This window comes from Mytilus edulis, chromosome 7 (assembly GCF_963676685.1).
Source record: "Mytilus edulis chromosome 7, xbMytEdul2.2, whole genome shotgun sequence".
NCBI lineage: Eukaryota > Metazoa > Mollusca > Bivalvia > Mytilida > Mytilidae > Mytilus > Mytilus edulis.
In genome coordinates, this window is record NC_092350.1 from 20,918,671 (window position 1) to 20,933,060 (window position 14,390).

Consider the following 14,390-nt stretch of genomic DNA (forward strand, 5'->3'; position numbering starts at 1 on the left):
AAAGGGCTATGCTTTTGAAAATTATAAACATGTCACTCCATTTATTCCTTCATTTGCCAAGATATTTTTTAAAGCTCAAGGGGATCTAAAGACATGCATTCACTATTATTAGAAATAAAATAGTTTCAACTGGTCAGAAGAAATGGGATCAAATTTTAAATGTAGATTAAATATAAATTACCCTTTATGTTCACAAAAAAATACCAAACTGCAGTGGTTACAATATAGAATAAAACAACATATTTTAGGTACTAATAAATTTTGGAATAAAACTAATGAGTAATGTCACTGACAATCCAAATTGTAATTTTTGCCAAGAAGTAGAAGCTATTGTACATTTATTTTGAAATTGTGAGATTGTTCAAACATTCTTTGATGAAATTGACTCATGGTTTTTGTCTAATGGTATAAGTGTTCCATTTACCATAAAACATTCCTGATAGGGAATATAATACAAAATCATTGAGGGGGAATGCTGCAAATTTGATTTATTTGCAATAAAACAATATATTTTCAACAGCAAATATTTTAAGAAAGTTTTAACATTGTGGGGAGTGCAATGTAAAATAACATCTTTATACAGCACTGAAAAATAAATTACTGTTAAAAAAATAAAAAGAGTAGATATTTTTGACAAGAGTTGGAATGCTTTTGCAATTCTTTTGCAATTATTTTCAGTGAATGGTCAGTTATTTTTTACAATGTATATAAAGTAGTAGAAATATAATTGATATATGATATATTGTCTCTTATATCATGAACAACATAATTCATCTGTGCAAATAAATAAGCAACACAAACAAAACAACTTTTGCTTTCTTTGAAATTCATGTGATTATTTATTTTTCAATTACTTTTTTCTTGTTTTTTGTATGTGTTTATTTTTCATTATTTGATTACAAAAATATCTAAAGACATACATAAAACAAATATCTTACATATTTTTATAATTTACAACTAAAACAACACAAACTATGTATTTTTTTATCACCTGTGCATTTGATTTATTTGATACTTACAGTGTAACCTGCTTAATCTGACAATTGAGTATTACAATATCCTGCAGAAACATTTCATGGTCTCTTAGTCTAAATATGCCTATCATTGCAGAAAAAAACTTGAGTATTACGACACACAGCTTAATCAGACATTTTTTTCTTATCCCCTAGTGTGTCTGATAACACAGGTTACACTGTAAATGTTAACATCATTACTCAAATTCTAAAAATATTTGGCTTTTGGGTTTCAAAAGATTAGTTTTTTTAAAACTTTATGAGATGACAACAATGGATGTCAAGTGATGACATAAGAGCATATGGCCAAGGTTTGCTAATATGAGATTATTTACATATATAAGTTGCATTAACAAGAGTAAGGTACAGAGAATCACAAATGAGAAAGCTGGCTTATAATCTGTCTCGGAAACTTCTTCAGTTCTCAAGTATGATTTGTCCATTGTAGCAATATATATTTTGGAGTTATGCCAAACCACATATGCAGTCTCCACAGGAAAATCTTCATGTTTTGACATTCAAATTAAATGTCATCTAAATGAAGATTTCAGTGTTCTATTAATACACTTGCATACCATTTACTTTATATCATTATGAAATATAATTTTCACATAGTTCTTTGTTCTATGCAACAGTATTGTCAATTTGATAACACCACCAGTAATTTTTAAATATCCTTTCTTGTACTCGTTTTTGCTAACGCCATATCTTAGAGTAGATTATCTCCCTTTAATCAACTGTCTGTATTGACTATTCTCTGTCGTACCTGCTGATTCGGAAGCTTGTACGATGGTTTAAAGCTTGGTTCATACATATCTGTGAAGGTATCAGTACTGTAATACAAATAAGATAAATATATCATTTCATTATATAGAAACAAATAATGCTTTAGTATTTTTTTTGTTTGCATTCTTTAATACATTACTGTTTATCATTACTGTTAATGTGCTTGTTATTTTTTATTAGTGTATTGCATTATATATTAATGTATAAGTATTATTTACAAACTTATTTCTATTTTAAATTCGTGCATATATTTGTTATTCAACTGACCAAGATTAAAACAGGTAAAGCTGAGTGTTCTCAACTTAACTTACCCTGTCATCTGCAGGTAACAAGTGTTTTTAGTTATAAAAGTTTCATCATGGTCCTCTACATTATGCAGTTATTAACTTTGACCTTATTCAGTACTGTATAAAAAGTATATCAAACTGGACTATTTTGTCTGAATGGTGAATTTTTCACTCTAAGTGCAAATCCATACAAATCAAGTTGATCTAACAATTAATAGAGCCAAAGAAATAATAAAATTGGTGTAAGTCAGCTTTAACCAAACTAAATGAAGTATGAAAAGCAAGTCAGTTTTACCTGATTGCTCCCTGTAACAGGATGCTAAAGTATAATATATTGGTCTTATAACAAAGTTCCACTTTTATCATATCAAAAAAGTCTCCCTTATACTATAAATAGTGTTGATACTTACTAGTAATACTGATATCCTATACAGTAATATATGATCAGTACGATGAAAGTAAACACAGTAAAAACTGTATACATCACTGATACATCTCTGGGCTGAAATATAAAGTAGACACAGTAAAAACTGTATACATCACTGATACATCTCTGGGCTGAAATATAAAATAAGTACAGTAAAAACTGTATACATCACTGATACATCTCTGGGCTGAATTATAAAATAAGTACAGTAAAAACTGTATACATCACTGATACATCTCTGGGCTGAAATATAAAATAAGTACAGTAAAAACTGTATACATCACTGATACATCTCTGGGCTGAAATATAAAGTAGACACAGTAAAAACTGTATACATCACTGATACATCTCTGGGCTGAATTATAAAATAAGTACAGTAAAAACTGTATACATCACTGATACATCTCTGGGCTGAATTATAAAATAAGTACAGTAAAAACTGTATACATCACTGATACATCTCTGGGCTGAAATATAAAGTAAACACAGTAAAAACTGTATACATCACTGATACATCTCTGGGCTTAAATATAAAGTAAACACAGTAAAAACTGTATACATCACTGATACATCTCTGGGCTGAAATATAAAGTAGACACAGTAAAAACTGTATACATCACTGATACATCTCTGGGCTGAATTATAAAATAAGTACAGTAAAAACTGTATACATCACTGATACATCTCTGGGCTGAAATATAAAGTAAACACAGTAAAAACTGTATACATTACTGATACATATCTGAGCTGAATTATAAAATAACTACAGTAAAAACTGTATACATCACTGATACATCTCTGGGCTGAAATATAAAATAAGTACAGTAAAAACTGTATACATCACTGATACATCTCTGGGCTGAATTATAAAATAAGTACAGTAAAAACTGTATACATCACTGATACATCTCTGGGCTGAAATATAAAGTAGACACAGTAAAAACTGTATACATCACTGATACATCTCTGGGCTGAAATATAAAGTAGACACAGTAAAAACTGTATACATCACTGATACATCTCTGGGCTGAAATATAAAGTAGACACAGTAAAAACTGTATACATCACTGATACATCTCTGGGCTGAAATATAAAGTAGACACAGTAAAAACTGTATACATCTCTGATACATATCTGGGCTGAAATATAAAGTAGACACAGTAAAAACTGTATACATCACTGATACAACTCTGGGCTGAAATATAAAGTAGACACAGTAAAAACTGTATACATCACTGATACATCTCTGGGCTGAATTATAAAATAAGTACAGTAAAAACTGTAAACATCACTGATACATCTCTGGGCTGAATTATAAAATAAGTACAGTAAAAACTGTATACATCACTGATACATCTCTGGGCTGAAATATAAAGTAAACACAGTAAAAACTGTATACATCACTGATACATCTCTGGTCTGAAATATAAAGTAAACACAGTAAAAACTGTATACATCACTGATACATCTCTGGGCTGAAATATAAAGTAAACACAGTAAAAACTGTATACATTACTGATACATATCTGAGCTGAATTTTAAAATAACTACAGTAAAAACTGTATACATCACTGATACATCTCTGGGCTGAAATATAAAATAAGTACAGTAAAAACTGTATACATCACTGATACATCTCTGGGCTGAATTATAAAATAAGTACAGTAAAAACTGTATACATCACTGATACATCTCTGGGCTGAAATATAAAGTAGACACAGTAAAAATTGTATACATCACTGATACATCTCTGGGCTGAATTATAAAGTAGACACAGTAAAAACTGTATACATCACTGATACATCTCTGGGCTGAATTATAAAGTAGACACAGTAAAAACTGTATACATCACTGATACATCTCTGCGCTGAAATATAAAGTAGACACAGTAAAAACTGTATACATCTCTGATACATATCTGGGCTGAAATATAAAGTAGACACAGTAAAAACTGTATACATCACTGATACATCTCTGGGCTGAAATATAAAGTAGACACAGTAAAAACTGTATACATCTCTGATACATATCTGGGCTGAAATATAAAGTAGACACAGTAAAAACTGTATTCATCACTGATACATCTCTGGGCTGAAATATAAAGTAGACACAGTAAAAACTGTATACATCACTGATACATCTCTGGGCTGAATTATAAAATAAGTACAGTAAAAACTGTATACATCACTGATACATCTCTGGGCTGAAATATAAAGTAGACACAGTAAAAACTGTATACATCACTGATACATCTCTGGGCTGAAATATAAAGTAGACACAGTAAAAACTGTATACATCACTGATACATCTCTGGGCTGAATTGTATACATCACTGATACATCTCTGGGCTGAATTATAAAATAAGTACAGTAAAAACTGTATACATCACTGATACATCTCTGGGCTGAAATATAAAGTAAACACAGTAAAAACTGTATACATCACTGATACATCTCTGGGCTGAAATATAAAGTAAACACAGTAAAAACTGTATACATCACTGATACATCTCTGGGCTGAAATATAAAGTAAACACAGTAAAAACTGTATACATTACTGATACATATCTGAGCTGAATTATAAAATAACTACAGTAAAAACTGTATACATCACTGATACATCTCTGGGCTGAAATATAAAATAAGTACAGTAAAAACTGTATACATCACTGATACATCTCTGGGCTGAATTATAAAATAAGTACAGTAAAAACTGTATACATCACTGATACATCTCTGGGCTGAAATATAAAGTAGACACAGTAAAAACTGTATACATCACTGATACATCTCTGGGCTGAAATATAAAGTAGACACAGTAAAAACTGTATACATCACTGATACATCTCTGGGCTGAAATATAAAGTAGACACAGTAAAAACTGTATACATCACTGATACATCTCTGGGATGACATATAAAGTAGACACAGTAAAAACTGTATACATCTCTGATACATATCTGGGCTGAAATATAAAGTAGACACAGTAAAAACTGTATACATCACTGATACATCTCTGGGCTAAAATATAAAGTAGACACAGTAAAAACTGTATACATCTCTGATACATATCTGGGCTGAAATATAAAGTAGACACAGTAAAAACTGTATACATCACTGATACATCTCTGGGCTGAAATATAAAGTAGACACAGTAAAAACTGTACATCACTGATACATCTCTGGGCTGAATTATAAAATAAGTACAGTAAAAACTGTATACATCACTGATACATCTCTGGGCTGAATTATAAAATAAGTACAGTAAAAACTGTATACATCACTGATACATCTCTGGGCTGAATTATAAAATAAGTACAGTAAAAACTGTATACATCACTGATACATCTCTGGGCTGAAATATAAAGTAGACACAGTAAAAACTGTATACATCACTGATACATCTCTGGGCTGAAATATAAAGTAAACACAGTAAAAACTGTATACATCACTGATACATCTCTGGGCTGAAATATAAAGTAGACACAGTAAAAACTGTATACATCACTGATACATCTCTGGCCTGAATTATAAAGTAAACACAGTAAAAACTGTATACATCACTGATACATCTCTGGGCTGAATTATAAAATAAGTACAGTAAAAACTGTATACATCACTGATACATCTCTGGGCTGAATTATAAAATAAGTACAGTAAAAACTGTATACATCACTGATACAATTCTGGGCTGAATTATAAAATAAGTACAGTAAAAACTGTATACATCACTGATACATCTCTGGGCTGAAATATAAAGTAAACACAGTAAAAACTGTATACATCACTGATACATCTCTGGGCTGAAATATAAAGTAAACACAGTAAAAACTGTATACATTACTGATACATATCTGAGCTGAATTATAAAATAACTACAGTAAAAACTGTATACATCACTGATACATCTCTGGGCTGAAATATAAAATAAGTACAGTAAAAACTGTATACATCACTGATACATCTCTGGGCTGAATTATAAAATAAGTACAGTAAAAACTGTATACATCACTGATACATCTCTGGGCTGAAATATAAAGTAGACACAGTAAAAACTGTATACATCACTGATACATCTCTGGGCTGAAATATAAAGTAGACACAGTAAAAACTGTATACATCACTGATACATCTCTGGGCTGAAATATAAAGTAGACACAGTAAAAACTGTATACATCACTGATACATCTCTGGGCTGAAATATAAAGTAGACACAGTAAAAACTGTATACATCTCTGATACATATCTGGGCTGAAATATAAAGTAGACACAGTAAAAACTGTATACATCACTGATACATCTCTGGGCTGAAATATAAAGTAGACACAGTAAAAACTGTATACATCACTGATACATCTCTGGGCTGAATTATAAAATAAGTACAGTAAAAACTGTATACATCACTGATACATCTCTGGGCTGAATTATAAAATAAGTACAGTAAAAACTGTATACATCACTGATACATCTCTGGGCTGAAATATAAAGTAAACACAGTAAAAACTGTATACATCACTGATACATCTCTGGTCTGAAATATAAAGTAAACACAGTAAAAACTGTATACATCACTGATACATCTCTGGGCTGAAATATAAAGTAAACACAGTAAAAACTGTATACATTACTGATACATATCTGAGCTGAATTTTAAAATAACTACAGTAAAAACTGTATACATCACTGATACATCTCTGGGCTGAAATATAAAATAAGTACAGTAAAAACTGTATACATCACTGATACATCTCTGGGCTGAATTATAAAATAAGTACAGTAAAAACTGTATACATCACTGATACATCTCTGGGCTGAAATATAAAGTAGACACAGTAAAAATTGTATACATCACTGATACATCTCTGGGCTGAATTATAAAGTAGACACAGTAAAAACTGTATACATCACTGATACATCTCTGGGCTGAATTATAAAGTAGACACAGTAAAAACTGTATACATCACTGATACATCTCTGCGCTGAAATATAAAGTAGACACAGTAAAAACTGTATACATCTCTGATACATATCTGGGCTGAAATATAAAGTAGACACAGTAAAAACTGTATACATCACTGATACATCTCTGGGCTGAAATATAAAGTAGACACAGTAAAAACTGTATACATCTCTGATACATATCTGGGCTGAAATATAAAGTAGACACAGTAAAAACTGTATTCATCACTGATACATCTCTGGGCTGAAATATAAAGTAGACACAGTAAAAACTGTATACATCACTGATACATCTCTGGGCTGAATTATAAAATAAGTACAGTAAAAACTGTATACATCACTGATACATCTCTGGGCTGAAATATAAAGTAGACACAGTAAAAACTGTATACATCACTGATACATCTCTGGGCTGAAATATAAAGTAGACACAGTAAAAACTGTATACATCACTGATACATCTCTGGGCTGAATTGTATACATCACTGATACATCTCTGGGCTGAATTATAAAATAAGTACAGTAAAAACTGTATACATCACTGATACATCTCTGGGCTGAAATATAAAGTAAACACAGTAAAAACTGTATACATCACTGATACATCTCTGGGCTGAAATATAAAGTAAACACAGTAAAAACTGTATACATCACTGATACATCTCTGGGCTGAAATATAAAGTAAACACAGTAAAAACTGTATACATTACTGATACATATCTGAGCTGAATTATAAAATAACTACAGTAAAAACTGTATACATCACTGATACATCTCTGGGCTGAAATATAAAATAAGTACAGTAAAAACTGTATACATCACTGATACATCTCTGGGCTGAATTATAAAATAAGTACAGTAAAAACTGTATACATCACTGATACATCTCTGGGCTGAAATATAAAGTAGACACAGTAAAAACTGTATACATCACTGATACATCTCTGGGCTGAAATATAAAGTAGACACAGTAAAAACTGTATACATCACTGATACATCTCTGGGCTGAAATATAAAGTAGACACAGTAAAAACTGTATACATCACTGATACATCTCTGGGATGACATATAAAGTAGACACAGTAAAAACTGTATACATCTCTGATACATATCTGGGCTGAAATATAAAGTAGACACAGTAAAAACTGTATACATCACTGATACATCTCTGGGCTAAAATATAAAGTAGACACAGTAAAAACTGTATACATCTCTGATACATATCTGGGCTGAAATATAAAGTAGACACAGTAAAAACTGTATACATCACTGATACATCTCTGGGCTGAAATATAAAGTAGACACAGTAAAAACTGTACATCACTGATACATCTCTGGGCTGAATTATAAAATAAGTACAGTAAAAACTGTATACATCACTGATACATCTCTGGGCTGAATTATAAAATAAGTACAGTAAAAACTGTATACATCACTGATACATCTCTGGGCTGAATTATAAAATAAGTACAGTAAAAACTGTATACATCACTGATACATCTCTGGGCTGAAATATAAAGTAGACACAGTAAAAACTGTATACATCACTGATACATCTCTGGGCTGAAATATAAAGTAAACACAGTAAAAACTGTATACATCACTGATACATCTCTGGGCTGAAATATAAAGTAGACACAGTAAAAACTGTATACATCACTGATACATCTCTGGCCTGAATTATAAAGTAAACACAGTAAAAACTGTATACATCACTGATACATCTCTGGGCTGAAATATAAAGTAAACACAGTAAAAACTGTATACATCACTGATACATCTCTGGGCTGAAATATAAAGTAAACACAGTAAAAACTGTATACATTACTGATACATATCTGAGCTGAATTATAAAATAACTACAGTAAAAACTGTATACATCACTGATACATCTCTGGGCTGAAATATAAAATAACTACAGTAAAAACTTTATGGCATTGAAAAACACTTGTCAGACCTGAAAATTATTGAGCGTTAATTGTGAATTATTCGTCTTTCCTCTGTAAACATAACTACCCTTCACCATTCTCTGTCTTAGGTATTTTAAAATCTTTATTCTCTTGTTAACATTATTACTCTGGTTCTCTTTCAAGTCTTTTCTCACCACTAGACTGGTATCTGTTTAGATATTACAAATAAATCAATAAACCTTCTTAGTTTGTCAACACTTTCAACAGGTATTTGTGATATTAAGATCTAATATAGTTTTGTGGTCATAGCCATTTCTTTCATCATGACAGTTTAAAAGGGAATTTCCAGGAAATACTTGCACAAATGATTTAGTCAGAATTCAAATTACTTCACTAAAGTCAATTGAAAGTCTTGGACTTTTATAAAGAAGAGAAATGGATCGGTGACATCTAGAATATGATCATAATCACTACCCCTATATAACATACCTTTTCTAGTGGAGTTTCCCAGTATTTTTTACAGGAATGAAAGTTACAAACTATTTCATTTAATCCTTCTGTAAGAATAAATATACTGATAATTAATATAGGACAATTTAATAGAAAGTTAGGTGAAACAACTAAGGGCTGTTTAAGAATTGAATGCAAAGAGGTATTTTTTTAAGTCCTCATTTATCTTTAAAAAATCATATATATATTCCTATTAAAATTTTAAAGGAAAATACAACTACCAATATTTAATTAATTGAACTATCTTCAATCCTCCCACTCAATAAATTCGGGAAGCCCCAACATTAAATAAGTGATATATCATGCAAGATATTTCAGAATTCCATTTATATTTGCTACTTCACAATTTTAGGTGATTTAAAAGTTATATTGGATCTATATAGTAAGTAAATAACAAAGGATGATTTACACACAACATACAATGTATAATGGTATTATGTCCAAATTTTATTTACACCAAAACTGCCTTCAACATATAAGCTACACATTTTCCACACATTACAGAAGTAACTGTATGGAACAAATTTTGTTTTATTCATTTGAGTTTTACATATTTCAAAAAAAAAAATGAATAGGTTTCATCCATTTTATTAAATTTGTGGGCTAGAGAATACACAACACAAAAATACAAAACACATATTATTACCTTCTAAAGTAAGTGTGGCATTCTTTGATAAACCTTGAGGAACACAAGTACTGAATACTTCCTACAAAGACAGAAACAAACCATTATACAAAATTCTTCTTTTAAACTGAACATGTAGTGTCAATAGTACAACTTAACACCTAGGTAGCAAATCAAGTGAAGACAACTGAAATTTTAATAAACTTTACAAAATCTGATTTGGTGTCTTTTCACTCTTTTTTTTATTGATAACAAATATTTTTAGTCAAAGCCCAATTATAATGTATTTAATGTTTTTCATTCTTGTGAACAAGTACATGTAACCATTATATGTTGACTTATCAATATAGTATTTATTTTTACCTTGCATCTCTGTTTAATATCTTCCATATCTTCTTCTAAACATAAGGAAATATCCCAGAACTCAGCTGTTTGTATACCGGCAACTATATCACATCTATATAGATCACAATAGTCAGCTAAACATAACACATCCTCCCCCTGTCAACGAAATAAGAAGTTAATGTTTAGTCCTGCTGTGTCAAAGATGGATATAGTGAGCAGAAATTGTAATGTGCTATTTCACAAGGTAACAGTCATCAGAAGACATGTCATCCTACCAAGACACATTATTCACACTTCCAGCCCATGTGTCTTTGCTTTGACCAAGCTAGGGTTCAAACCCTCATCCTAATTGTAATGATCACGCTACCAGGAGACCACTGAGAACGTAAAAAGAAAATATGAAATATTTGTAATATTTATGTTATATATTCTATTTGGTAATTTTTGACACTCAAGCCACTCAATAGTTGCAGAATTGAATGTTATCAATGTGAAAGAAAATAGTTGTTGGCCAAATGTTAATGAAACAGCAACCAGGCAAACAACACCAGACACCATATTACATTCTTTCTCTAATTTCAGAATAAAAGTTGTGCTAAAATTTAAGCCTACAGCTATTAAGCTGATAAATAAATGTATTATGTTCAGTTACAGATCAATTTTGAACTTTGTGTTCTGGATGACTTACTTTTCACAGAATAATGAACACAAACCATCATACCACAGGCAGGGGGTATTGTATAGTCCAGACAAATATGTGTACATTTTCTTTTACCTTTTTTTTATATGAAGATTATATTGACAATGACAGTACATGGCCAGAGCCTGATCATGCTGATATTTAAATATAAATATACTGCAGTAAAAAGTTGTAATCTTTACCTGTCTAATGTATTCTTTATGTCTGTTGGTAAAGTGTAGATCTAAGTAATACTCAGCGATGAACCCTTTACCACAGATATTACAATACCACTTATTGGGTGGCTCATTATATTTTTGGTCCTCTTGGATGGCATAAATATCTCTCTCTTTGTTTAGGATACATGTATCTGGAATCTCTGCTTGGACAGATTTGTACAATGGATATATTTTCTAAAATACAATCAACATATTGATAAAACTCTACTGAAATTGCAATTCAAATATCATAAACTCAATGCATTACTTCATATTCAACATGTTTAAGAGTTGTCTTTGTCAATCAATAATTTTAGAAAGGAAAATACAACTATAATAGTCAATAAAACTGAAATGAATAATTCCTTTCGTTTTTACTTTAGAATTTTTTCAAATTTATTTCTCAATCTTATTTTATCTGATTGTCATTTAAATAAGAAGTGTACATGTATATCACACGTCCACTCCTGTCTTGAGCAGATGTCATTCACAGCAATATCTCTAGACGCAAATCATTGGTATTTTTAAAAAGCAATAATTCAGTAAAAATTAATAATAATCAGGATAATGTTGGTCCTTACATGAGATGCTGTTCAGAAATTTAATTAAAATAAAATAAAATAAAATGAAATTTATAATTATAATCATTCATATGTATATATTTAGATGCCAGAACATTTTTTTTCAAATGTCTACCTATATACTTACTTCAGTTATTACACGTCTAACAACCCTGGATCTCTCTCTAGAACATCCATCTATATAACCTATCACAGTAAACAGGGTCTAAAATTACAAAAATAAATTGAGTTTCAGTCTTCAAAACTATTTTTTGTCCTCTCATTATTTTAAGCTGTTCCTTGAACAAACTCAGGTTAATTTTGAATAGGAAATGTTACCATGTGCAAAATATATCAATCAACAAGAATATGTGGCTTGTCAGTGGTTGGTTTGGGGTTGTTTGGGGTGGTTGTCACAGATGTTTCTTGATTCTTGTTTTCTAAATAGATTTTCTTCTTTTTCATATATAGTCTGTTGACTCTCCAGTTGGAATTGTTTTGCATTAGTCATTTTGGGACCCTTTATCATGTTTATAGCTTACTGTTGGGTTTGAGCAAAGGCTACATGTTGAGAGCCTTTCTTTGATCTTTAATTGTTATCTTTTTATACATTGTGACTTACAGAGTTGTCTCAATGTAACTCATACCACATCTTCTTATTTATACTGTATTATTTAGGGACACCATGCCCTAGTCCAAATAGTGATGATGTCTTGAATGGCTTTTTTTTTATTGTTTTCTGTGACGCCTTCCTACGATGTATTCTAGATACTTTGGTCACACCCTTATTATTATGTATGCATGTAAATTTAAAATATCATAATAAATAAGTGTACAAGTGTACAGAGTTTTAATTTCATGTGACGAGAACTTCATGGTAAACTTTACTGCACAGGAACCAGTCTCTAGCTATATGTTTAACACTGTTGGGTTCAATTTTCAAACTTAATATCCAGTTATATTCATCTGCATAACAATACACTACAGTGGGACAGAGATATAATGGTGAAGACCTAAATTATGGAACTAAAGTGTTAAAACTTAAGTTGTAAAGTAAATCAGAGACAGAGGCAGATCTATCATTTAGGGTTTAAAAAAAAAGGGGGGGTGCCCAGTACCACTCATGGAACAACTTATATTGTTAATGCATAGACCTTTTACATGTTTTAATACAAGCGTTGACTAATATGTAACCCTTTCAAAATCCTGGATCCACATAAAATTTGTGTTTACAAAGACAAGAATTGAAGTAGTATGGCTCTTGGCTGTGGTAACCAGTCACCAGTGGTTCACTCGAGAGACATGGCAAGTCTGATTTGTGCTGTAAACAAAATTTAACATTAAGATTTCCCTATGAGTATGATAGTGAAAGAAAATCTTACAACATAAAACACCAGATACTCAGGTGATGTGTATTCCAACTTCATATTCACTCATTCTTCATGCTAGATTGAATAGATACAAAGCCTTCCGAAAGGTAGATTTACTGTATCTAAAAAATTATAAACATATGGTAACCAGTTGCTAGGCCATGCATATTGATGATACTGTTTATATGCATCGAATGCTTATAAGATCTTATAAATATAGTTTAAACAGTTAACTAGAGACATGTATGATCTACAAAAATGAAAAAAAGGATTTAGAATGCATTGGAAGGTTAATTACATTCTGAAAGTTCAACGAATAGTTAATTTTTATGATTTACATTTTGCTTTAAAACTTTTTTCGTGAAGTAGAAAATATAGTACCATTTTTCAACATATTATTTAATCTATATTGGGAGGAACAAATTTACATTTAATATGTCAACTCTTAACTTATTTTCCAATTCTAAAATAAAGACAGACAGACAGACAGAATATTTTATTATAGTGTCACATACCAATACTGAACAATATCATACATAATAATATAAGTATAAAAATACAAATAAGAATTTAAATCGAAGTTAAAATATCGGTATCCAGTCATGACTGACTTATGAGACACTTTTGCTTTAAAACTTATTCTAACATTCATTTACAAATGAATAAATAAAACTTTTACATCACATTTAAAGAAAAAAAACA

At 30.5% G+C, this 14,390-nt stretch overlaps 1 protein-coding gene across 1 annotated transcript; it reads right to left on the minus strand.

Annotated features, from left to right (window-relative positions):
• Window positions 1–289: 289 nt before the first annotated feature.
• Window positions 290–13,812, minus strand: LOC139481005 (uncharacterized). Its single transcript, XM_071264024.1, has 8 exons — window positions 13,701–13,812; window positions 12,467–12,544; window positions 11,744–11,953; window positions 10,880–11,017; window positions 10,538–10,598; window positions 9,871–9,938; window positions 2,497–2,588; window positions 290–1,846 (listed from the first exon to the last, which is right to left on the minus strand). Exons 1-8 carry the CDS (start codon window positions 13,743–13,745, stop codon window positions 1,747–1,749), a joined length of 792 nt encoding a protein of 263 aa, XP_071120125.1. The 5' UTR covers window positions 13,746–13,812; the 3' UTR covers window positions 290–1,746.
• Window positions 13,813–14,390: the final 578 nt, after the last annotated feature.